Source organism: Xyrauchen texanus, chromosome 33 (assembly GCF_025860055.1).
Source record: "Xyrauchen texanus isolate HMW12.3.18 chromosome 33, RBS_HiC_50CHRs, whole genome shotgun sequence".
Lineage (NCBI taxonomy): Eukaryota > Metazoa > Chordata > Actinopteri > Cypriniformes > Catostomidae > Xyrauchen > Xyrauchen texanus.
Window position 1 is genome coordinate 30,675,559 of NC_068308.1, and position 26,563 is coordinate 30,702,121.

Sequence of the window (26,563 nt, forward strand, 5' to 3'; positions counted from 1 at the left end):
TCCTTCTTGTTTCATGTGCATATGTGCCAGTTTTACAAGCTCATTTCCTACTGTGCTCTTTATGTCATAGTGTAGTTGCCATTCATAAGCATATAACAGTGTGTTCATGTTGCATTTTGCCATCATATTTTATGGTGGGTCAACAATTTCCTCCCTGGCCACAACTACCCGAGAGGAGTCTGCTACCAACCTGATGCCCAAAGCACACATTAAATTGGGTGCGGCCCAACACATTTATTGGTTAGTGGTCAGACAGCAAGAAGGAATGTTTGATATTGCCCTTTAAATTGTCAGTCACAGAAAAAGGTGTTACTGAGTATTCTTTTCCCAATTGTTTTACAAATTTGCCACTTAACTTTTGCTTTGGGTTTAATTCCTACGTCAGTATGACTGATTCTGTGGCATCAGAGTCTACCAAAAATGTAATTGGTGTGTTTCTTACTGTCAATGTGAGTTTTGGCATTGCCCTATATGCCCCATCAGAAAACATGGTGTATAGTGTGTCATGCATGTGAGTGTGTGTAAGAGTTTGCTCACATGTCAAAGTCACTGGCTGGGTTTCCTCAGAAGGTGGTCTGATCCGTCCCCAGCCCATCCAGTAGTCAATAAGCTTCAGTATTCTCATCCTTCAATAATCTTTTCTTGGGTTTGTTTTTTGGACTTTCTCTAGCCCAATGGTCCATCGCCCCACAGACTAAACAGTTGTCACTGTGCTCTTGGCCACGTCCCCGGCCTCACCATCGACCTCGCCCAGGTCCTCGTGTTCCTGTTTGCACCTGAGCCTCGAGGGCGCTCAGTTGAGCCATCTGCAGCCTAGCCAACATAGTCTTTTCCTTCTTTTATTGACTTCTCATTCAGGGCCTTTTCGATATGCACAGCAAACTTCTCAACATCAGCCAATCATCCTATGTCACAATCCACTAACACTAACATGAGCCCTGATATCCGGTCTTAGTCCTTTCACAAACCGATCCCACAAATGTGCCTCCCTCAGAGACATATTGTTCATGTTTTCCGGCCTGTCTATACCACTGTGGGTGATATGCATTTCCGTAAGTCCTGCCAGATAGCCATAAACACATTCATGTGGGCCCTGTGTCGGAGAAGCTTCGAGGTGGTATTGGTGACAACACTAACTTTGACAAACTGTCTTGCAGCCCACTGTACAACTTTCCCTGGCGTGTATGAGATGGTGAAGTCAGCTGCGGTTTCTCTGTATATGGTAATCCGGTGCCTTCGTTCACGCTTACTGTATACGATGGCGGCGGTGGCGGGATTGGGGCTTCGCTGTCAACCCCATGGTTGTCTAGTCTTGTGCTGCTTCATCTGATTGTTCATTCTGCTGATCTCGGCGTCACCCAGTGGGAGCTGAGTTCAGGTCAGGATCATCTGAATACTCCAGACACTGAGACAAGTTGTTAGTTTCATCTGTCCCTGCCTGACATTTTCTTTCCCGAATGTTTGCTTCTGTGAGCCAGTCTGCATATGCTTTCTAGTCTGCCTGACACACTGAATACTTTTTCTGCCTCCTTTTTGAAATTCCTTCATGTTCTTCCCTACTCTTCTTTTCCTTCTCCTACAACCTTTCTCTTAATTGTTCAGTTGTGTGCTGAAACTTCCTGTTTTTGGAAATCTGCATTCAACTACCCAGACAGTTCGCAGTTGATCACAGCAGCCTTTGCCATAATTATGTATCATGTTTTTGCTATTTGGAGATCCCAGATCTGGTTCGTCTATTGCCTCTTCATTTTCCTTTTACTATTGGTCTAACCCATTTTAGGTGATTCTCTAGTGGTCCCAGACCTGCCCTAGTAACCTGTCGGTTAAAATAATTTGATCAGTTATTTAGAATCCCTTTTATTCCAGCCCTGGTCTTTCCTTAATTAAAGATTAAATTTTCAATGTGTTACATTACAATCACAGAAGAATTTATTTTGTGGCCCCAGACCAGCTATTCCAACCTTGGTCTTTCCTCAATTAAATAACAATTATAAAAATGATCATCTATTGATAATCACAGTGGAATTTTCTTACCAGAAGGAGAATTGCTGCTTGAGTCTGTTTGCTGGTTCTGTATCCTTGTACTTTGAGGATCGTGCTTTGATCCAACTCCGCCCTCAGCTCTCTTGTTCATGCATCTCACCCTCTTTTGTTGGGGAGGTTTGGGCTACAGGGACTCTAACCCCTACTGTGCACAGTTTTTCGTCCTTCGGGGTTGAGTGCGTTGCCGAATCAGCCGATGATCCTGCCAGACTACGCCAAGGTTGTTGAGGAAATTCTGTAAAATAAGATACTCAGAGGTAGAAAATCTCTTTCTGGATCTTTAATGAAGGTTCCAACAGGTGAAGAGCAAAGAGCTCTTTGTGTCCTCTGCCTTATACTCTGCCGGGCACGGTTTCAGTTCTTCCCTGTGCCTGTAGTAGACTGGCTCCTCTCTGCACTGACCACTTAGTGTCCATGCCTCAGGCGCATGAACATCTCGTGTGGGCAGAAAAAGGAGTAGGGTCAACTAAAGGACACACACACTTTATCACCAAGCTAAGTACAGAGCGTCCACACATTATATGGTATGCAGGGGAGCGATCAGACATAGAGAACACAACGTACCCAGAAGAGAAAAAATATTGTATAGGGATTAATGAAAAGGAGGAGGCAAGAACCGGCTTGACAATATACAGTAAATAATATTTTAATGAGGAACTTAAACAAAAAGACAAACACACAAAGGGGATGGACAGCTGCCCGTAAATCTCTCTCTCTGTCCCACTGCAGTCTCCAGTCAGCCTTTATCCCTCTCTGAGGCTTGATTAGCCTGATTTGGAGCTGGGTGTGTAGCATCATGACCCGGCCCCACCCTCCGCCCTGTCACATTCCTCCTTCGTTCTCTCAGGCTGGGGAGCCCCTGGCATGACGTTCACACACCCCACCCTCCTCTTTCCCTGGGGAGGGGCGTGCTTTCTGCCCCGTCTGCTGGCAGGTCATCCCCTTCTACCTGGATGAGGGAGGCACCTACACACCATAACGGCGATCGTGTCAAATTAACAAAAACATTAAAAAAAGAGAGGGAAAGGCCAACACGGACCGGCAGTGGGAGAGAGAGAGAGGAGAGAGAGAGAGAAAAAAAAAAAACACTTACTCGCCAGTTCTCCGATACGCCGTAGCTTGGTCCTCAGCCACTCCCCCACCCTGTAATGGATGACAGCCAGGCCTCGCCGGACAGATTGGAGGCAGACCTCCAGCCCCTGCCAGACGGAATGCCCCACTGAGTTTTTGGTGGATGATGGGGTCTCCCCCGCAGCGGTAATCAATCCAGGCGGTTGATTGGGAGCCCCATCTCCCCTCACGGTCGGCGGCCGTTCCTCCACTTCCAGGTGGCTGGGATGCTCCGCTGGGGTGGATGTTAGTGGCGAGGACTCTACTATGGCGCATCACTCCTCCTTCCCAGATTTTGGCACCAGTGTAAAGGGATTAATGGAAAGGAGGAGGAGAGAACCAATATAAATAATATTTTAATGAGGAATTCAACAAAAAGACAAACACACAAAGGTGTCGGACAGCTGCCCGTAAATCTCTCTTTCTGACCCACTGCAGTCTCCAGTCGGCCATTATCCCTCTCTGAGGCTTGATTAGACTGATTAGGGGCCGGGTGTGTAGCACCAAGACAAGGCCCCACCCTCCGCCCTGTCACAAACATGATACAAAGTCTTTATATTTTTCCATTTCACTGACGCTTAGGCCCTGCCGCACGTTGTGAAAAGGGCCAAAGAGCTGTGTCATAAAACCCCTAAGAGAATTTGTATTTTTTAGCCATTTCCAACGGGACTTTCCTAACCCATTGTAAAAAGGCATCTGGGTTTGTTCCTGGCAGGAAGCAGATGCCCTAAACCTGCCTCCATCCCAGGAGCCTGTAAGGTTGAGAACCTTGCCAGGAACAACCTGTTTGGTTTTTAATAATGGATTCTAAAGTAAAAGTAGTTTTGGATTTCTGAGTAAAATAAGGTCTATGGTTAACATTATTTTAAGGTACTTTGACATCTTGTTCTACAACATAAATTACACACAGTCATACCCCAAACATCAATTTTAAGTATGTTGCCAACAAGTTGCTAGATAAGAACTACTAAGGTTTTCCGTTTCGTCATGCACATTCACTCACATGCTTGTAGCAACATACATTTTTTTAAAACACGGCAGATTCAAAATTCATGTTTGAAGTATTACTGTTTAATTTATGTTGTAGAACAAAACATCTAGGAATCTCCAAGTACTGTTAACCACAAACATTTTTTTACTCACAAACAAAAAACATTAAAAAAAAATAATAATAATATGAAATTCCAGAGGAAACCCATGACAAATTAGCCTTCTGGGTTTGTATACAGATAATAAATACATTAAAGACAATATGACTATTCACTACAATAAACACCTATTGTGACCAATATTTTTTTTTAGACCTTAATCTATCTTTTGAACATAAAATGTATTGTGTTGTAAGTAATTTTGTGAGGATTCTTTTAGGTTCTGCTCCTTATCCAATGTGATGATGTTATATATTTATAACAGCTATACATTTCACATATAAAAACCCATTTACCACATATTGTGTGATTTTGTAAAGACAACATGATGTTTGCAAAATTAAATAATTGGCACTAAATGTTATTGCACTAAAACCAAAAAACATATTAGAATAGAATAGACATGAGAAGCATTTTTTTTTTTAATCTCCAATTTGGAATGCCCAATTCCCAATCCACTCTAAGTCCTTTGAGGCATAGTGATTCGGTGGAGGACGAATCTCAGTTGCCTCCACGTCTCAGACCGTTAATCCGTGCATCTTATCACGTGGGTTGTTGAGCACGTTACCTGGGCATTCATGCACAACTCACTACGCACCCCCCCGAGAGCGAGAACCACATTATAGCGACCACGAGGAGGTTACCCCATGTGACTCTACCCTCCATAGCAACCGGGCCAATTTGGTTGCTTAGGACACCTGGATGGAGTAACTCAGCATGCCCTGGATTCTAACTCGTGACTCCAGGGGTGGAAGAGCTGCCCAGGCCCCCGAGGAGAAACACTTTCAATTAAATTCAGCATCATCTGTAAAGAACTTTTGCAATTTTTTTTACAACCCCCTGTGAGAAAGCTAAAGGTGAAAAAGGCATGGAGAAACTCCCTTGAAAGATACACAAGTACAAACTAATAAGTGAAGTGATGTATGTTGGTTGCAAGGGAGGAGAGAATTGAAAGACACTCAGATCTGGAACTAACTGTACTAAAGTATAAATAAATAAAATAAAGTCAATCAACGAAGATCAATATACTTATATCAATGAAACTACAACAAAATACATTGAGACAAGGTAATACATTTTCGTTTTTTAATGAAATGCAACACGAATGCAATAAAATTAAGATAAATAACATGTTTTAACAGTGGAAATATCTTAAGAGTTATATTCTCCACAAGGTTAAAAAGAATATCCACCGTAAAAATCAAGTTCCAAGTGGGTCTCAAATTCAGGTTACACAATGATTCTATTTCCTTTGAGGCTTGGCCAACTTCCTGGGACGCTGGTGGTGCCAGTGTCACCATATCAAGCGTTGAATCCAGTGTTTGTTTACAAAAATAAAAATTTTATTTTTCTAACTTTTTTTTTTATAGACCCAGAAAGTGACTACATTAATTTTCACATCATATTTCTTAAAGCTTTAGCTTCTGCAGAGTAACAGCAACAATGTCATTAAAAAAGTAAGTCATCCTTTAGGATTAAAAGGCATATTCATTTTTTTTTTTTTCACAATTCCAACACGGAACAATCTGTACAGGCTTGCATATTCAACAAATAAGAGTACAATGTTGACAATGGAAAAAGAAACAGAATGTTTTTTTTTTTTTTGGCAAAACAGGAAGAAAAGTGACAAGAGGCAATACTTTAGATTTGATCTGTTTTAAACTGCCCTCTGTAACAGGTTATGATTGTCCTTCATGATCACATGACATACAGGACCTCAGGAGGCTTCAAGTGCTGGAAGTGTCTATCCACATTTGCATTTTCATTTCCACCCCTTGCAAACACGAATTCTTGGCAGACACTTTGCTACAGCATTTCTTAAACATTCTGAGAACGTTCAGGTGTTTAGGCAACACAAAAGCATCCTGAAAGCTATCTGCACAATTTGTTGTCAGTCATCTAAAGTACATCAGTCCAAAAAAATAAAAAAATAATAAAAACATTGCAAGTGCCCCTACTGTAGTTCATAAGTCTACATATTTATTGCAGTTTAATGTATAGTAATTACACTTTGGTTTGAACTTTTGGAGGCCAGATTTATACTACGGAATACTAAGTACAAGAGCCTCTTTTTTAATTTTTTTTAGCACAAATGAGTCCTTTTTGTTTTATTTGTTCAAATTGTTTCTGATTAGATCACAAAGAGACAATGAAATGCAATTGAAAAAAGAATCCTTTCGAGCCATATCAAACTGCAAAAGAAAGACAAATGATTATGAAGTGGACACAGACAGCCTGTTTCCTCATTATCACAATTTTGCTGACTGGACTGCATGGTGTCGGTTCTACTGTTTGCTCTGCAAATAGAACCTCCCCAAACCTCCTCCTATACAAAAGTGAAGAGGGTATTCAGTAACTAAGATCTCCTAAATCAAGCCTATCTCCAAAGCAAACCTCCCAATCAAACAGAACAGTTTTATCATTTAAAAAAAATAACACAATTAAGAGCATTAGAGGAACAGAGCTCTCTCTTATATTATATATACATTTTGTTGTTTTTAATATTAATTTATATATTTATATATTTACATACATCAAATAAATCAATTGTACAAATATAGACCTGAATGAGAAGATAAGCAAGAGGTACAGAAGTGTATGGCTTAACTGGAAAAATCATTCCTTTTGTTTGTTACTTTATGTTTGTATTTTGTTTGTTTACACACAAATATCAGGTCATAAACTGAATTACTTATATATTGACTTTTTGTTATCTGTGCGTCAAAAATAATTGAAAATAAAATTATAAAAAAGAATCCCTGGAATTGTCAAAAGAGGTCATTAGACTTTACACCTGTGAGAGCATCATTGAATTTAGAAGAACACAATTTAGACCTTCTAATCTCCAGGTTGATGCCCATTTCTGTTTGTTTTGTTGTGGCTGATCTCTACATACGCACATGGTTTTTCACATATTTCCATACAGCAAAGAAGTACCACCTCATTCTCGTCTCCTCTCAAGCAAACACACAAACAATCAGATCATACCACAGCTCATAGTAACAGTTTATTTGGTCCTGCCGGGATATCAAATGTCCCGGTGACATCAGTTTGATGTGTATAACCAGTGAAGATCTTTCCAAAAGATCTCTCTGCAAATCCAACAATAAAGTCAGTGTTTAACACATCTGATCTATGTTAGCCTTCTAAATATCCTACTCTGAACAAGTCCAGTGATTACCATTTTCACGAATAGAAACAAAATCATTCTATGTACGTGGAGCCTTCATAGAGCGATCACCATGAGTTTTCTCTTCCACAATTAATTTAATAATGTACTATTACTCAGGTGACAAAGAGTAGAGTTGAAAGTTTCAGCAGAAACCCATGGCTGTCACTTCCAGCATCATGCTAGTTTTGTATCTTGGCCTGATTGTCAGCCATTTCTTGAATCTCCCAAAGAGAAATCATGATTTCAGTAGTGCATCCAGCCATTTCCAAACACTAGCAGATGATTGACTCTCCCTCGGCTGTCACCAGCTGACCACTGGTGGGATCGTAAGTTCCAGCCTGGTAGTAAAGATCCTGACTGTTGCTGTTGGGTTTCCTGATACGGCTGAGATGCTCATATTCAGCACGGCTCACCACCTGGCACTTATGGGAGATGGTTTGGACATCATTTTCATCCTCATGGGAACTTTGGTACAGGGCATGCTGAGAAAAAAAACAGAAGAAAGTTTAGATTGATCAAAGTCAACCTAACTTCATCAAAACCAAAACAACCAGCCCACTTTTTAAGAAGCTATGCAATGTGGCGATTACCTTCCCATCCCGGTGCCTTTTGCCAAGTTTGGTCTCCTCGGGGTGGTAGAACCACTTTACTTTGACTACCATGTTGCTGGACCACGATTCCCATAGACTCTCAATGCGACCGACGAAGGGCAGGTGAGGTCGACCAGCAGAGAGGAACACTGCACAGTCACCAACTCGGACTGTATCTTTGCCCCGAACAATGGCCTTGTAGAAGAGTTTTCTTGCTTTTCCTTTCAAACCCCGTCTCTGAAGATGTTAAAAAATAACTGTGTATGCGACTCCATCCTACTTAATTTTTGGAATTAAACTGGAAAAATAATGGCAGGAGAAAGAAAGAAGAAAATTACCTGAGTTGGGTTCCCAGACCACCTCCACAGCTGCCGTCCTGGCATGAATGAGGACGATTTGGGTGGACCACCTAAAGATGGTATCTTCTGCTTCTTAGGATAGTCTTTGGAAGATTTGGACTGTATTACAGAGGCAGAGTTATTGTCAATATCCTTTCTTCTTGGAGGTTTTCCAGTACTACTATTGACTGCAGCCTTTGAATTAGAGATACTCATGGTTTTGGATCCAAAAGTGTGACGTGGAGCGGCAGTATGGGACTCAGAATGTTGCTGTTGTTGAAGCAATGTATGATGAGTGGACAGGCAACCCTGTAGGAGAAGTTGCGATGCATCCTCTTCATCTGAACTGTAGGATGAGTCATTGTCAGAAGAGCAGATGCTGGAGCTGGACAACGAGCCTGAACTAGACGCACTTGAGGAACCGGAGGATGACGATGAAACCGAGAGACGAGACAGAAAGCGTCCAGTGGTGCGCATTGCTGCTCTTCTGGCATCTTCCTCCTCGTCTTCATCTTCATCCATATCTGAATAGGAGCTTAGGCAGTCGCTGGGACAGTTAGGCCCATAATCTGCATATTCACTAAGCCCCAGACCCTGAGGGTGCTTATGCATGTCTGATGAACCTTTAAGAAGATGGCCGGTGTTCCTTTTGGCATCTTTGACTAAAACAACAGATTGGGAGTAGCCCATCGTTGAGGTCAGTTCTCCTATTCCTTTGGCTTCAAAGCCCTTCTCCATTCGCCCACCTCTAGAACTCTGCACCTCTGGACTTCCAAGGAGTAATAATGCTTTTCCATTCTTAGTCTTCGGGGACATTACACCTTCATGGTCCAGTTTCACCAGAAATTCTTTCCTGTTTGCTGTCTTTCTACCCTGTAAACTAGGGGTGCCCTTATTACCAAGTGGCAGGCCTGTCGTCAACTGCTGATTTCCAAAGGAGGTGCAACCATTTGCAATGCTGCTGAATGAATCTACCTCAAAGGAAGTGCTGAAGATGCCTTTGGCAGGGGTGGCAATGGTTGAGCTAAATAATGGGAACATGTCTGACTCCTTTTCCCTCAGCGCTTTCTTAGATGACCCATTAAATTGGAAGAAATCTATGGAAGGTTTCCTTCTGGACATGGTGGCAACAGGCCAGCTAAGAAGAGGAGAAGCTGTCCCTGTCACATTCTCAGACATACAGTTCTTTGATGATGAACTGGTTGATTTTGGCCTTCCTGGTTAGGGCGATAAACAAAGATATTATTATGAGAACATAACCCTCCAATCAATCATGTCAACTCATTTGCATTTTCCAAGCTCTGCTCACTACGTAACTACTTTCAGCCCCTTAGAGAAAACAGAAACAAAACGATATGCCTGAAATTGGTACATACAGCTATGACGTCTCTGTGTTGTACTATTGCAGATAACATCTGCTAAGTTGGAGTTGTAGGACAGGTAGTTCTGAGGTTTTTGTCAGATCTGTGACAGTTAGACTCTATAGTTAAGTTGCATTCAACCTTGACGCCAGTTACCCCCATCCAGAAAAACATTTGCTTAATCGAATAGATCTCATTCTAAACACTGATCTCATCAGTGTTTATATGTTTATTGCACATTATAAGTAATTAAATGTAACAAGTGAAAATGTTAACTAAATTAATCTCTGTTAATGTTTTACTTTGTCCTTAACTATTCCATAGTTTTAAAGGATATCTGGTGAGATGTCTGTGGCTCTTGACAAACATTAAATAAATTGTTTTTGTGAATGTCTGTGCATCAGTTCCAGTAAAAGGAAGCGGGAGATGTAGTGAAGCATATCCTTAGGGGCAAAAACATTGAGGAACCCAACAGGTTCCCCTGACAGAGCTTGTGATTTAGTGACTAAATTATTAATGTTTTGGATTATTTTTTGATAGGTATTTCTCAATGTCTGTTTGAGGCGCAATGCGTGTTTATTCACATCAGGTTAAATGGAACACCTGATAGATATGCAAATCATGAGATAATTTAATCTTACATGGTGCTCTTGCTGAAAAGACTAGCATTGCTGGACTCCAACATATTATATTTTTTGGATGCTGGTCCACCATTAAGACCAGCTTCAAACCAGCATTAACCATCATAAACCAGCGTAGACCAGCATTGGAATTTCATGCTGGTCTAAGATGGAATCCTCAACAGTACCACCTCAGTTTAAGACATGCAACATCAATGTGAGAGGGATTTGGGAAACAGAGAGAATATGGATGACACAGCTGTCGTCTCGCACCTGGTTTCCCTTTAACAACATTCTTTCTGGGCTCCACATTAGCAGAACGCTCTAAGGACACATCGTTCTGCTGAGTTATCTTCTCTTGAGTAGAGCTCTTCCTTCTGCGGCAGGGAGGTGAGACCAGGTGGGCTGGTGATGGCTCTGCACCTATAATACATCAACCATGCCACATGGTTTCAATACAAAGCACAGAAACAGAGCACAATGTCTACATTGCAAAGCATTGGACTTTTTATAAAGATTAGAGCTTCATTGTGTTTTTCTGTAGAAACGTACAATGAATTTGGTAGCCTGGTGGAAGCAGTCGAATGCTTGAGAGAGAAATCCATCCCCGGTCTCCATCGTCAAACTCCACCATGACACTGCCCTCCTTTTGTTCCTCACCTGGAACACATGAAACACATATGACTAAGGTATTTCAACTTTAAAGTTATTTTGGGGCCAATTTAATTCTCTGTTGGAAGAAACAGCTAAAACCAGCCTAAACTTTACTGCTGGTCTGGCCTCCAACCTTGTCAGGCTGGTCTGGATATCTGTTTTAAGAGGGGTTTTGGTCACTTTAAAGTTGATCAGGCCAGTAAACCAGCTGTCCACAAGCTAAACCATATGTACTGTAGACCAACTTGGCCAGGCTGGGAGACCAGCTGGACCATTTTAAAACAGCTCAGACCAGCAAACCAGATTAAACAGATTTAAGCTTTAAGAGTTGTGTCTTAAAAGAAATATCCTTGGTTAAATACAAGTTAAGCTTAACAGACAGCATTTGTGGCATAATGTTGATTACCACCAAAAAAATTAATAATTTGATTCCTCCTTTTCTAAAATCACGGGCCTGGGTAGCTCAGCAAGTGAAAAGGCTTACTACCACTTCTGGAGTCACGAGTTCAAATCCAGGGCGTGCTAAGTGACTCCAGCCAGGTCTCCTAAGCAACCAAATTGTCCCGGTTGCTAAGGAGGGTAGAGTCACATAGGGTAACCTCCTCGTGGTCGCTATTTTATGGTTTTCGCTCTCGGTGGGGCACATGGTGAGTTGTGAGTGGATGCCATGGAGAATAGTGTGAAGTTTCCACACGCGCTATGTCTCCATGGTAACACGCTCAACAAGCCACTTGCACGGATTGATGGTCTCAGACACGGAAGCAACTGAGATTCATCCTCTGCCACCCAGATTGAGGCAAGTCACTACGCCACTACAAAGACTTAGAGCGCATTGGGAATTGGACATTCCAAATTGGGGAGAAAAAGCACAAAAAAAAAATCTAGGTTATAGTGAGGCACTTGCAATGGAAGTGAATGGGGCCAATATGAAAGGTTTAAAAGGAAGAAATGTGAAGCTTATAATTTTATAAAAGCACAAATGTGAAGTTTATAATTTTATAAAATCACAAATTAATTATTCTGTTAAAACCTGTGTATTATTTGAGCTTTAAAGTTTGTCAAAACTTTTTTTGCAGGATTACTGGGTTAACCATGTTATGTTGTCATGTTGAAAAATTGGATATCATTTTACACAGAAAAGGTTAGTAAATGATTTTATAACACTAAAATCATCTTAACAAGTATATTTTTTAAGTCTTGTGACTATACTTTTGAAACAGTGAATATTTTAATGTTTACGTATTGGCCGCATTGACTTCCATTGTAAGTGACTCAGATAACCCAGACTACTGTTTTTTTTTTTTTTTTAAGAAAAGGAGGTACATGTGAAAATAAATTTTAGTTGTAATCATCATTGTCATAAATGCTGTCAATTGAGTTTAACTTGTATTGAACCCAGAATATTCCTTTAATAACCTATTGAAAATAATAAGTTGACATCAGAGCCTCAATTTATTGAGAATAATTAACCAAGAAAAACACATAATTTTTTTTTAATGCGAGTTGTTTTAAGTGCATAGATGGGCACTTTATGTGTATGTGTGTGTGTGTGTGTGTAAGAAAGACATCTCACCTCTACGGACATATCCAGGATACAGACAGCGTGAACGTTCACTCCAGTAGGCGCACACTCTTGTTCCAGCTGTCAGAGTTTCCACCGTCTCCGGGTGTACATCTAAAACCTGAAACACATGGATGACTTTAAAAATTAACCAACACATCACATAGACAGGCAGCCTATCACAAATAACAAGTTGGTTCAGTTAAAAGATACATGTGAAAAACAATGTAAAGAGACTACCACTTTGCAAAAGAATTGATATCTTTGAGGCTTTCCTATAAGGCTATTACAACCACAGGTATCCTCGTCTCACGAGACACTGTTTTTCAGATTTTGTTCCCTTAGACAAGTTCTCAAAATGAACCAGAATAAAAAGACAGGAAATCAGCATTAGTGAATGGGGCGTCTGCTTTGGAACAATTAAATAAAAGAGCGGGGGGTGTGGGGGGGTCTTTTTATGAGGCTGCCAGCTCCCTCCCACTACACAGCACATGCACTAAGGGCTCTTTCAGGCCCAGTTCAAACGGGTCTCCTGTAAAGACGGCCCTTTTGACAGAGGCAGCAAACGGGGAGCCAGTTTTTGGCTGGGATATGCAGGTTTTGATGTTGGAAGTAAACGACTGATAAGAAATTTAAAAGGCAGGACAGAAGAAGGGAGACATCACCGAATTGGGAGGCGAATGGGGACATGCTTGTGTCTGGCAGTGGCCCCCATGTGATTTGATCTACACTTTTTTTTTTTACAGGGGACGTGTGCCGGTTTTTCCAGTGTTAATATTCTTTTTCCTATCACAGCTTAATCTGGGTAGACAACTAAATTTATGCCATTCAATGGTTGATTTCCCCAAATGTAGCTCTGTGGCAAAACTAACTGTTCCCCCAAACAATATAAAAACAGTTGAAAATAGGGGGCATATTTAGGAAATCAGTCAATATATTTACAATATTTTTTGGTGATTATTAATAATAAATGTAACTTTCATTAAACATGGGTGTTTTGAGGTCCAGTTCTGAAAAGTTTTAATGTACAGTGTGTGTGTATACATATATATATATATATATATATATATATATATATATACTGTATATATATACATACCATGGACTGTTCTAATTCTGATTGGCTGGAATATGAAAACAAACCGTTGAATGCACAGGTAGTTCTGGTTTTAGTTTTAGGGGTTGGCACTCCAGAGAAAATGGATTATTTGACTATTATTCATTGTCATTTTCACATTAATGTGGAAAAAATTATGTTACAAACGTGGCAGTGACAGTAAAAGTAGCACTTACTGTATAATAAGGGGAAACCCATACAAAACACACTCTGAAACCTGCAGATTTTGTCCTCCGAGACATGGTATGGGATATCCATCAAGGCTGCACGATTGACTGAATTAAAGAAATCACAATTTGTCCCTGCTTGGTAGTAATTTACAGCAAAAATGCGTTCATCTGTGTTTTGTGAACAACAGCACTTCTCCTTCAGCATTTGAGGCAGAGATGTGTGAGCACGGGGGACCTCTAGTGTCTATAGGCGGCACTTCAGCACATTACATACACAACACATTACGGTTTAAATCATCTTGCATTGCCTTATCAGACCACAAAAGTTGCATTTAAAAGATCCTGATTTCGTTCTCTCACCCTCTGTACAAAACAAGCTAAAAATGGCAGTCAACTTTAAATCTTAGTTTGTCTGAGAAAACGATCAAAATAAATATTTGAGATTGAGGAATGAGAATGTGGGTGTGGAATCAGATGGGAGAAATTACATAAACACCTGTTTGTGCATGAAAATATATGTGTGTGGGAGTGTGTCGTTAAGTTTGTGTCTAAACCTGAGTTTTCCTACCTCATTAATTCCATACTAGTTCCAACACACACACACACACACACACACACACTCATGGATAAGAGCACGAGGGTTGCCAGCAGGGACAATGCTGCAAGCTTATGGGTGAGTCCTCACCTTATGGGTGAGTTGTTGGAGCGTGGTGTATATTCGATGTCAAAGCACTTACTATGCTAGCCTTCACTGAACATATCTCTCTCTCTCTCTCTCTCTCTCTCTCTCTCTCTCTCTCTCTCCTCCCATTTTTGTCTCTCCCAAAACTTGATTCAAGCATATCCAAACACTGGCACAATTGACAAACTCCTCCTAAGCAGGGGCCCTTTGTTTTGCATTTTGTGAACAATCAAGAGCTTTTTGTGTTGCTGCTTGAGGATTGCATCAAGAAGAAATATCATAAGATGTTTTGTGTACTGTACTGAATTTAAGAGTTGTGCTGAGCAAGCTCATTAATGCGTCTTTGAGGGAAACTGGGGACAGGGGGTAGCGCTTTGGATAGGCGGTCCCTAGGCAGCGAGACACTTTTTTTTCACAGCCCATGAAACAGAGAGATGAATGAGAGAAGCAACGCATGTAATGTATTCAAATGAATGCATGCCGACAAAGAGCTGTTGGTTTACAGTGTGTAATCAGCTCCCTTTTTCCCCGTTGGCTTAGATAAACTATGCGTGTAAGTGTAACCCACAGTTCAGCTCCAAAGATGTTGCTAAATAAGAAGATAAATAAATAAAAAAGGATAAAACATGCACTTCTGTACGTCACCCTGGGGGGGCGGGGGGCATGCAGAACTAATAAGGAACAGTCATACACAGTCACAACCTGTAACTGTATATGCAGGAATCTAAAAACTGCTGGACTACATTAGAAGCAGCTAACAGCGAGTACCACCAAAAAACAACCAGGTTGTATTAGCAGAATGCAGGTTCAGCCATAGAAAATCACATATATGGGTAATGAATACCAGGGCCATCATTTCAGCTTGTAATGCCCAAACATGTCTATTATTTTTTTTTTTTAGCAAAATCAATATTTTAGGTTAAAATTAAATTAAATGTATGAAAAGGAGACAATTTGCAAAATGCTGCTTAAAATAGTTAAAAAAGTCTTTAAATATTAGGAATAAAAGACAAAAATGTAATTCATGGATTTCACTCTCTACAGTTTTTTAATGCAAGAACATTAAAAAGGTTCAAATGAAAATTAATATATAACGTGAAAGAGTATACTCAAGGTGTTGTAAATGATCAAAATTGTAATAAAATTTTTCCTTCACTAGTTCATTTTGAAAGGTCCTGTAGTGTGACAAATACATGTTTAAAGTACAAATATTCCATGTAGTCTTTTAATTAATGTGAGGTCACAAACAATGCATGCAAAGATAAAACAATTTGCAAAATGGTTTTTAAAATAGTTTTAAAAAGGTTTTAAACATTAGCAATTAAATGCACATATTTAAAGTGATAGATCACCCAAAAATTTTAATTCACTCATCGTTTATTCACCCTCATGCCATCCAAGATGTGTATGACTTCCTTTGTTCTGATGAACACTAAAAAAGATTTTTAGAAGAATATCTCAGCTATGTAGGTCCATACAATGCAAGTGAATAGTGACCAGAATTCTAAAAGCTCCAAAAAGGAGATAAAGTCAGTATAAAAGTAATCCATTAGACTCCAGTGATTTAATCCATGTCTTCAGAAGCAATCCAGTTGGTTTTGTGTGAGAACAGACCAAAATGTAGCTCCTTTTTCACTCTACATCTTGCCACTGCAGACTCTAGGCATGATGCATGAGCAGAGCGCTAGATGGCGCTATAGGAAGTGTAATCAAGCTTGAAATCATGATCGCCAAGGAGACTGCTTTCAAAATGTATTGTCAAAATGAAGTAATATTTTCACTCAAAACTGATTTTTTTATGCTGACTTTATCTTCTTTTTGCATCTTTTGGAGTTCTGGTCACCATTCACTTCCATTGTATTACTGATATTCTTCTAAAAATCTTAATTTGTGTTCTGCAGAAGAAAGGAAGTCAAACACATCTTGGATGGCATGAGGGTGAGTAAATGATGAGAGAATGTTCGTTTTTGGGTGAACTATCCCTTTAACAGACCTCATGGATTTTTGAGAACACATCCTCTGTGAACAGCCATGCCCATTAGCTATTTTAATTTTATTTATAATTTATATATTTGGTGCAGTGACCATTTTTATTCACCTTTTTGCCTCCGCAAGTTGGGTTTTGACAACTCAATTTTTAAAAGTATGAATATTCCATGTAGTCTTTCAATTGATATGAGGTGCCTGCATAGTAACAACATAATCTTTAATATCTTTAAGATTTTTAAGCTTAAGTACTATAACATGTCAACTTCCCAAAAGTATTTCATGTCAATTACCCATTTGCACACACATAGGAAAACATAGACTCATACACAGACGCTCCCTTTATCACAACCAGATGTTGAAAAGCTTCTTTCCTGATGAATTTGTACTCAATGAGATAAAAAATTAGCAATAAAAGGCACAAATAGATAAAGAACATCTGAATTTCACTCTCAACAGTTAAAGTTGGACCGAAGCCCTTCACACACTAATCAAAGCAGTTTACACGCTTCATGGCTAAGTAACTGCCTATTGGAGCACACTTACACACACACATCACCCAGATGCTATGCTCTTAACTGCTTTAGCAGAGAGAGGCAGAGAGCTGGGCTGGATCCAACCTTGAACTGATGGAGCTCTGGGGGGAACCAGGGGTCTATGAGAGCCTACGAGGGTCTGTGTGAGGGTGGCCTAGAAGGCTGGTTCAGCCTGAGGCCTGTATGGGTAGAAGGAGGGAGTCTGTAGGGGAACAAGCTCTCTGAAGAAGCTTTTGAAAAGAGTCTCACCGCTTCTTGAAGCAGCTGCTCCAGAGAGTAGATCCTGGGCCTGTTTCCTCGCTCTCCGTCAATGACAACACTATAGCTGAAGGAAAGGAAAGATGGAAGAAATTTGTTTTAATCTAGAAAAAGAATAGTATGTATGTATGTATGCTATGTATCTATCTATCTATCTATCTATGTATCTATCTATCTATCTATCTATCTATCTATCTATCTATCTATCTATCTATCTATCTATCTATCTATCTCTTTTGTTGAAAATGTAGGGTTAATGGCTTACATATCAGGCAGGTCCAGTGTATGTACACAGGCGGCGTACAGTAACTCGTCCTCTTTTGAGATTAACACTTTCAGTCCATCCCTCAGTATTTCTTTGGTGAGAGTGCAGTTGGTCAGGGCTGTTTGTGACAAAGACACATTAAAGTAAGAGGACATCTTCCATTGTACCTTTAACATGCATGTGGTTGCATGTAATAGTATGAAAAGGTGTTTGCAAAACAGCATTATATGAGCTGTATATTTGTGTTTGCATATTTCTTACCAGTTAGTGCACTGCCCACCAACTCAGGATCGTCCTCTTCTTCCTCCTCGCCCTCCGAGAAGCTGCTGTCCTCATCCATACGGAATCCCTCATCTGCAGCAAAGCTCTCGAGCAAACGACTGACTGCGCGGCCCTTTGCCTGCTAGCAGCGACGAAGCAGTGTGTTAGACTCATACAGCAACACACACACACTCGCACATCCGTAAATGGCCCCAGAGAGAGAGATTCAGTGCACCAACATTCATTCAAACTCCCATACAAATATATCATAACCTCTCCCAACCTTAACAGGTTCATTCATGTGCACAGCCCTTGGTACCTAATGTTGCTCAAAAGAGCTGTCATATATTAATGTGATAGAGGTTTCGTCACTTGTGTTGATGCTGTTCAGTTTTCATTTAACAAGTGTCCCTAGGGTGAGGTACAGGTGAAGAGTGATGTGTGTCTTTGTTCATATCTCATTCTTTGAGCGGAGCAGGACATTTTCCCCACCCTCTGATTAGGCAGGCAAAGTCCCCTCTCGCATGCCTCGATGATGACCTCACAAAGGGCCGACGGTGACAGCCTTGACGCCTGTGGTGTAAATCCTTTCAAAACTATTGACTGCTTTATTTAGACAATGCATGATTCAGCCTGTGAATTAGCAGGCGGATCCCATCTTATCTTTATGGTGAGCAGATTTACGTGAGCCCCTGACATGATAAACCACGCAAGATTGCATAATCCCTCTCAGTGGGATGAGTTTTTATGGGTGCCAATAGGGCAAAGCATATAGATCTCAGCCACCAGAGGCTAATTCGCTATGTGCTGCTGTAGCCTTAAGGTAAACATGAAATCAAAATGACCCTATTTACTTTCCTAAACCATGTTCCTGGTCTTATTGTGAGCAACTCATTGGTGAAAATGATTAGAAAGGAAAAATATTTGTTTTTCTTCATAATCAAAATGTAATAACTTTTTCTACTGTCATGGTGGCATGGTTTTCCTTTTCTAATGATGTCACCAATTTCTTACTTTTCAACCCCTCCATTCCAACCTCCTGGCTATACCACTCTGGTACATAATGCCAATTTTGCACAATCCAATTAATTACTGGACTAAACTTTTTCTTGTTGAATATCCAATTTAAGGACGTAAACTGGGTTGCCATTTCAAGTTGTCCTTAATAGTTCAGAATAACATTTAGAGACTAATACATGAGGCCACGTCCACACGTAATATATATTTGGTTGAAAACCATTCCAGTGCCAAGCCATTCCAGTGTGGATGAGAGGTGTAAACTAGAGGTTGACTGATAGTGGATTTTGCGAATCGATAACTGATTAATCGGCCAATAGTTTTTAAAGTCTTTCCTTACTATGACATGAACAGGCATTGAGGCTAAAAGAGGAAAAAATATATAATCCCAAAAGCAGTTTATTGTGCAACCAAAATTCCAATAATAATCAGAAAATAAAAAAACATTATTGGTGCATAACATGTGACTTTTAACTGTAAACAAGCCCGAAATACACCAGGGCATTTTATTAAAATAAATTATACTGACTTGGCTCCGTTACAATGTTCCATATGAAAGTATTTAACAAATTGTGTGTGTTTTCTTTATAGCCTATTTTATTGTTGAGGAATAAAAAAATTAGGAATAAAAAAAACTATTGGAAATTCTCGGCATACATTTTTGCAGATAAACTATAGTTTCAAAATGTAACTATCAGCACAGATTAACAGGTACAATCAATATATCAGTCTACCACTAATGTATGTGAGAAAAAATCAATGCAGTTTCAAACTAAAATGTATTAGAATTAATGTAATATGAGTATCTCAAATGGAGAAACACTGGAGTCTATCATTCCATACCTGCTTATTTCTGTTTCTTCTACTCCAAGTGATGTCATCATACTGAGATGATAGTGTTTCTAACCAACAACTCTTCCTCTGAAACAATCAAAGTTAACACGTTAGCACCGTTAGACCAAATATATTTAATCCTCTAAAATGACCTTAAGGCCAGCTGGTTAAATAAAAGTAAGGTCTAGCATCATTTGTTTGTTTGGCTGGATATTTTGTATCCAATGCAATAATATTCAGATATTTTTGGGCGTGACCTAAAATGTCCAAATAATTTTTGAGGCAACTGTAGACACCTTGCCGAGAAGCACTGCAGTCTTCCTGTTGGACCTCTCTCGTGGATTGGATGAGGTCTTGAGGAGCCTAGTGTTGTCAAATGTGTTCTCCCTTGACCCCTCTTTCCACTTGGGGCCAGTCAATCTCCTTCCCTCCTCCAGTTCTGAATGGTTATTGTCAGCACTGACCAAGGCTGGCCTACAGGGGGCCTTCCTTCTCATCCTAATCTCTTCTGGATATGGGAAAAAACATTATTAACTGTTTGTTTGTCAATACATTTAATTTCCTGCATGCTTCAGTCCATATTCCATCTCCTATTAGCAAGTGTTCTCTCTCAAACATTTTTTTTTATTCATAACATTCAGAATTATGATTCCGTTGGACCCAGGCACGTTCGCCTTTTCAGTGAAATCACAAAAATGCAATCAAATATGCCCCCTTTCTGATACACATCCACTTATATGCAATTTTGCAAGGTTTATTAAATGTTGTAAAGTATATGTGAGTGGGTTTTGAACCTATGAACACTTCTGTCAAATTGCAAGAATCATCTAGGTTTCATTAAGTTTAGTATATTTTCTGATTCCCAACCTCTAAAATCCCAACATAACTTCTGAACAGGATGACAGTGAAAGATAAGTGTTGGAGAACAGGGATGTAACATTTACCGAATCCTTGTCTTTCCATCTTGTTCTTGGATTTTTGATTGGTTTCAAGCTTTACGATGGAGCACTGTGAAGGCCGGCTGGCTCCAGACAGTTGCTCTTTAGATGATAGATTCTTGATGCCCTCTGCCCCTTCCTCGATGTCATAGATGCCGTCATCTTCATCTTCTGTGAAAATGATGGATCGATTGAACACACTGACATTTGACTGGACTACAGTTCACAGAGGACATCTGAATCACTCATGGTGAATGCAGCCAGACGATTTCTCTCACTGTATGATTTGTTCGATAAAATTGCATGCAATGGGTGCCAATTGTGGCTATGACTGTCAACGTTCATAGTGACTGAGGTGAAGTCTAGTTTGACCACCAGGCTTTTGCAACTAAGTGTCCTGCTTGAAGCCACACACTCACACAAACACATACACTCACGCCCCAGTGTCACAGATCTGTATTGGCAGATGTCGTCTGATGGCTATGCGTCTCACATAGAGCAGAGATGGCACGGTGGTAGCAGTGTTTGGTGTCAACACGGTGCTGACACACTTGTCACTTACAAGGCACTCGTCAACACTCTCGCATGCTCGAGAAATGTGAAAAGGATCATTTTCAGGGCAATTAACAGAGCGCCAACAACTCCGCCTAGCTTGACCGCAGGCTTAACTCACATTAGTGTTCATTACCGGCATGAATTCATCTCCATTTTATTCAGTTACAGAACTGTGTTTTGTAGAGAATGCTGGAATAGAACATGTAGTGGAGTGCAATTGGGGGTGTAGCATTCTAAACACATCTTGTCACAAGCTAAAGTTACAGCTCAGGTTTTGGCCAATGCATGCCTGGGGAGGTGTCGTCAATTTTTCTAATGGCATGTCAGCCGAGCAGGTAAATGAGAGGGTACGCTGATCACCATGGTGGGATACATTTCTGTCGCTCTCTGGACAGCCCATAACTCACCTGTGTCGCTGTCCGAGGGCGAGATACCCTTCTCAGGAGCTTCGAGCTTGCAATCGGGCTTATTGCGTAGCAGCTGCTGAGTTTGAGTTGTCAGAGCGGAGGAATTCAGGATGGCCTTTGATCTTGCACCTCTCATTAGAGTCCGCTTCCCATCTGATCCCTGGTGGACTGCTGCCACACTGCCTGCTAGGAAAAATATTTTTCAAAGCCTTTGTACAGAGCAAATTGTCAAAAAGCTTTAGGATTTAATATAGGATTAACAAATTTGTTTTGAAAGCTTAGATGCTTTAAAGTCAACATGAAATGTAGTTCAAAACTGACATGCACTCACTTTGAACTTTATTAGGAACACAATAGTACTAATATGTGCACGTTGTTGTCTTCTGCTGTTGTAGCCAATCCGCATTCAAGGTTAGACATGTTGTGCCTTCTAGAATGCTATCAGCTCACTACAATTGTACCGAGTTACCGTAGCCTTTCTGTCAGGTCAAACAAGTCTGGCCATTCTGTGTTGACCTCTTTCATCTACAAGGCGTTTCCGTCCGCAGAACTGCCACTCACTGGATGTTTTTGGTTTTTGGCACCATTCTGAGTAAACTTTAGAGACTGTTGTGCGTGACAGTCCCTAGAGATCAGCAATTGCAGATATACTCTAACCAGCCCATCTGGCACCAACAATCATGCCATGGTCAAAATCACTGAGACCAAATTTTTTCCCCATTCTGATTAACTGAAGCTCCTGACCTGTATTTGCATGATTTTATGCATTGTACTGCTGCCACACGATTGGCTGATTAGAAAATCACATGCATAAGTAGGTGTACAAGAGTTCCTAATAAAGTGCTCAGTGAGTGTATTTCCAAATAAAGTAAGTAAATATTTAGGGCACAATTTTTTTATCCATTGGGAACTGATTGATAGTGAAAAGTGGATGTCACATCATGAGAGGACTTGTGACGTCAGCCAAAAAGGAAATTTGATACAGAGGCAGAGAAAGCTATTACATTTTTACATTAAAGATTACGAAGAAAGACATATTCATTTCTTTGGAATAACATGCACAGATGAATCAAGCCCAATAAGGCCAGGAATGTGTTTTAAAAAAGTAAATATGGTCAATTTTGATATCATGTTGACTCTTATAATGTATATATGTAATTTAGAATTGATTAATGATTAATTTAGAAATCATAATGCTAGAGCTATTGAAAGTCTGATAACTGAAATATGATAACTGTTATCCAGATTATTTATTACAATGTGTATTATTCTTGCAAAATAGATCTTGTTTATTATGTTTACCTGTGTCACTGTGCTCTCTAGTTTTGTTACTATGAGTATGTTCTCTGGATAGATGTTGTGTGATGGTTTTTGATGAATTGCTTTCTCTGTGACACAAGTTCACCAGTCTGGATCCACGATTGGCTTTTTGCTTCAGTTGTGAACAGGCTTTCTGCTTAAACTTAGTGCTCAACAGTCTTGGTCTGCCTCTCGGCCTACAGTGAACCTTCATCTAATAGAGAAAAAGAGAAATAAAATGTAACCAGAGACAACATTTGGGTTGCTTTATTACAGTGCTTGCAAGGATGCCCTGTGGTCATATTTTAAATTCTAACATACACATTTTTTCCCTCTTTTCTAGAATTTTCTGCAATTAATTCAGCTTGAAATGCTTATTGTATAGATTACATTAAAACTTTGTTTTGAAGATAATTTAAGTAGATAAGTAGTTAGGTATACTATCGATTTTATTTTTATTTTTTCCCCTCCCCTTTTCTCCCTAATTTGGAATGCCCAATTCCCAATGCGCTCTAAATCCTGGTGGTGAAATAGTGACTCGCCTCAATCCGGGTGGCAGAGGACGAATCTCAGTTGATTCCACGTGGCTTGTTGTGCACGTTACCTCGGAGACGTAGTGTGTGTGGAGCACTATTCTCCGCGGCATCCATGCACAACTCACCACGTGCCCCACTGAAAGCGAGAACCACACATTATAGAGACCACGAGGAAGTTACCCCATGTGACGCTACCCTCCCTAGCAACCGGGACAATTTGTTTGCTTGGAAGACCTGACTGGATTCACTCAGCAGGCCCTGGATTTGAACTCATGACTCCAGGGGTGGTAGTCAGCGTCAATGCTCACTCACTGAGCTATCCAGGCTCCCGATTTTTAAATAAACCTTACACTTTTTCAGAAATGTAGGATTAAGATTACAAATTAGCCATTGATTTGTTAGAATGGTAAAATATTCACCATTCAAAATCTAAAATTTACATCATTCTACTATTTGCTTACTGAATAGAGCTGATCAGCTGTGACATCAATTTGTAGGCAAACCCTGAAGTTTATTCACCATGGGTTGTAACAAATTACACACCGTCATACCACAAATGTGAATTTTGAAGCCTTATTGAATTACATCCTTTTTTTTTTTAAACACATGGCGGCTTCAAAATTCACCTTTGAGGTATGATGGTGTGTAATTTATGTTGCAGACCAAAACGTCCACAAATAGTCAAGTAATATTTACCACAGACCTTATTTTTCTCATAAGATCAAAAACCCCATTATAAAAACCCATAGGAAAATCCCAAGGGAACCCATGGTGAATTCTATTCCAGATTTTTTGACTACAAGCTAAACAGCTCCATTGCGATTGGCCTTCTTTATTGAATTTATTTGCAATCTGAATTGGTCTCTTCTTTCTTACATGTATTTAACCATCTAGAGCTCCCTTTACACTTATGGGGCTTTTCCACTGCACGATACAACTCGACGTGACTCTACTCGCATTTTGGGGGTTTTCCACTGTGGATAGTACCTGGTACTTTTTTTAGTACCACCTCAGTCGAGGTTCCAAGTGAGCCGAGCCGATACTAAAACCAGCGTCACTGGATTTGACACAGAACATCAACCAGCTAGTTTTAAAATTAGCTACAGCGTTAGCAGTATCATTTGTTCACGCGACTTTCGAATTGTACAAAGAAATGGCTGTGCGCAAAACCATGCCGTGATCAATAAACGAGGTGCAGACGTTCCTCTCGTTAGTGACGAACAAAACAAAAAAGTCTCTCAGGAAGTGTATCAGCTATTGGCCGCGCACGGCTACCACCGGACCGACCAACAGTGTATTTAAAGTGACTAAAGAACTATCAAGGAAATGTTGAAGTGGTTCGACCCAATGGACACTATCTAGACCGGCTAGCAATGGGAGGGACAGTGGCCTCATGATGGAGGATGGTACGTTAACTCTACTCTGCTTGAAAGCTTCACTTTTTTTAGTTGACCAGCCACTGGAAAGCTTGCTTCTAAAACAACCAGGTCAATTTAACTGTTACTCTTGCAACATGCAACAACTGCTTTATGCAGCAAAATGAGCTAGTAGCTAGCAGTCGTGTTATTGTTTATTGTTTTGTGTTGCGTTTGAGATGATGTCAAGGCATTAGAGGTGGCGCAACTATGACGATCAGCCTATAATCCCACCCACGTTGAGGCAGCACTAAACAGCAGTGGATAAGCAAGCGAGTAGAGTCGAATCTAACTGGAACCATAACGTGCAGTGGAAAAGTGCCAATGGAGGACATGCACTGAGTGTAATGACTGTGTAAAAAAAAACAACAAAAAAACCCCACAAATTTTAATGCAGCTCTAATGCAGCATTTAATTTATGCATAACCAACAAACTTACCTAAACCTTCAGCATACTGTGCATATATATATATATATGCACAGTATGTGCATATATATATGGAAGTAGCCATCAGAGGATGGGTACATGGTGGCCATAAAGGGATGGACATGGTCAGAAACAATGCTCAGGTAGGCCGTGGCATTTAAACGATGTCCAATTGGCACTAAGGGGCCTAAAGTGTGCCAAGAAAACATCCCCCACACCATTACACCACCACCACCAGCCTGCACAGTGGTAACAAGGCATGATGGATCCATGTTCTCATTCTGTTTACGCCAAATTCTGACTCTACCATCTGAATGTCTCAACAGAAATCGAGACTCATCAGACCAGGCAACATTTTTCCAGTCTTCAACTGTCCAACTTTGGTAAGCTCTTGCAAATTGTAGCCTCTTTTTCCTATTTGTAGTGAAGATGAGTGGTACCCGGTGGGGTCTTCTGCTGTTGTAGCCCATCCGCCTCAAGGTTGTGCGTGTTGTGGCTTCACAAATGCTTTGCTGCATACCTCGGTTTTAACGAGTGCTTATTTCAGGCAAAGTTGCTCTTCTATCAGCTTGAATCAGTCGTACCTCTGACCTCTAGCATCAACAAGGCATTTTCGCCCACAGGACTGCCGCATACTGGATGTTTTTCCCTTTTCACACCATTCTTTGTAAACCCTAGAAATGGTTGTGCGTGAAAATCCCAGTAACTGAGCTGATTGTGAAATACTCAGACCGGCCCGTCTGGCACCAACAACCATGCCACACTCAAAATTGCTTAAATCACCTTTCTTTCCCATTCTGACATTCAGTTTGGAGTTCAGGAGATTGTCTTGACCAGGACCACACCAGTGGTGGCTGCTGGTCTTTCAAAGAGGGGAAGCTCATTTTCTGCCTACATTATAAACTTATTTACCCTATTTTTTGCACTAAATCAATCTTAGGTGTTGATCTGCCCTGCTGTTTAATTCAAATTTTTTCCTCATAAGGAAGACTTTCAAATGGCTTCGCCAAAATCAGGTCGACGTACGACGCTAGCCTAGCTAGCCTAGCCTACTGTATGAATGAATGAATGAACGAACAAACGAACGAACGAACGAACGAACGAACGCTCTAAAACAAAATATATTCAACTTGGTAAAACTGAAACAAGGAATGTGGTGTATAATTGTGTGAGATGTATTATGCAAATTGACTAGCAATTTCGCCAAACAAATATAAAGAAATAGGTTGCAGCAGTTTGTCTTTCGACTACACTTGAGAAATC

General features: G+C 40.3%; 1 protein-coding gene across 1 annotated transcript in view; it reads right to left on the reverse strand.

Moving 5' to 3' along the window:
* Nucleotides 1-5,388: 5,388 nt before the first annotated feature.
* bahcc1b (BAH domain and coiled-coil containing 1b) overlaps nucleotides 5,389-26,563 on the reverse strand; it is a 120,709-nt gene continuing 99,534 nt past the window's right edge. The window contains exons 17-30 of the mRNA XM_052102799.1: nucleotides 22,926-23,136; nucleotides 21,624-21,809; nucleotides 20,668-20,832; nucleotides 20,020-20,231; nucleotides 19,733-19,810; nucleotides 17,873-18,014; nucleotides 17,612-17,729; nucleotides 17,338-17,413; nucleotides 12,610-12,718; nucleotides 10,935-11,042; nucleotides 10,656-10,805; nucleotides 8,402-9,618; nucleotides 8,064-8,300; nucleotides 5,389-7,955 (exon numbers count right to left, since the gene is read on the reverse strand). Of these exons, the coding sequence (XP_051958759.1) occupies nucleotides 7,746-7,955; nucleotides 8,064-8,300; nucleotides 8,402-9,618; nucleotides 10,656-10,805; nucleotides 10,935-11,042; nucleotides 12,610-12,718; nucleotides 17,338-17,413; nucleotides 17,612-17,729; nucleotides 17,873-18,014; nucleotides 19,733-19,810; nucleotides 20,020-20,231; nucleotides 20,668-20,832; nucleotides 21,624-21,809; nucleotides 22,926-23,136 (3,219 nt within the window). The 3' untranslated portion in view covers nucleotides 5,389-7,745. The remainder of the gene's footprint in view (nucleotides 7,956-8,063; nucleotides 8,301-8,401; nucleotides 9,619-10,655; nucleotides 10,806-10,934; nucleotides 11,043-12,609; nucleotides 12,719-17,337; nucleotides 17,414-17,611; nucleotides 17,730-17,872; nucleotides 18,015-19,732; nucleotides 19,811-20,019; nucleotides 20,232-20,667; nucleotides 20,833-21,623; nucleotides 21,810-22,925; nucleotides 23,137-26,563) is intronic.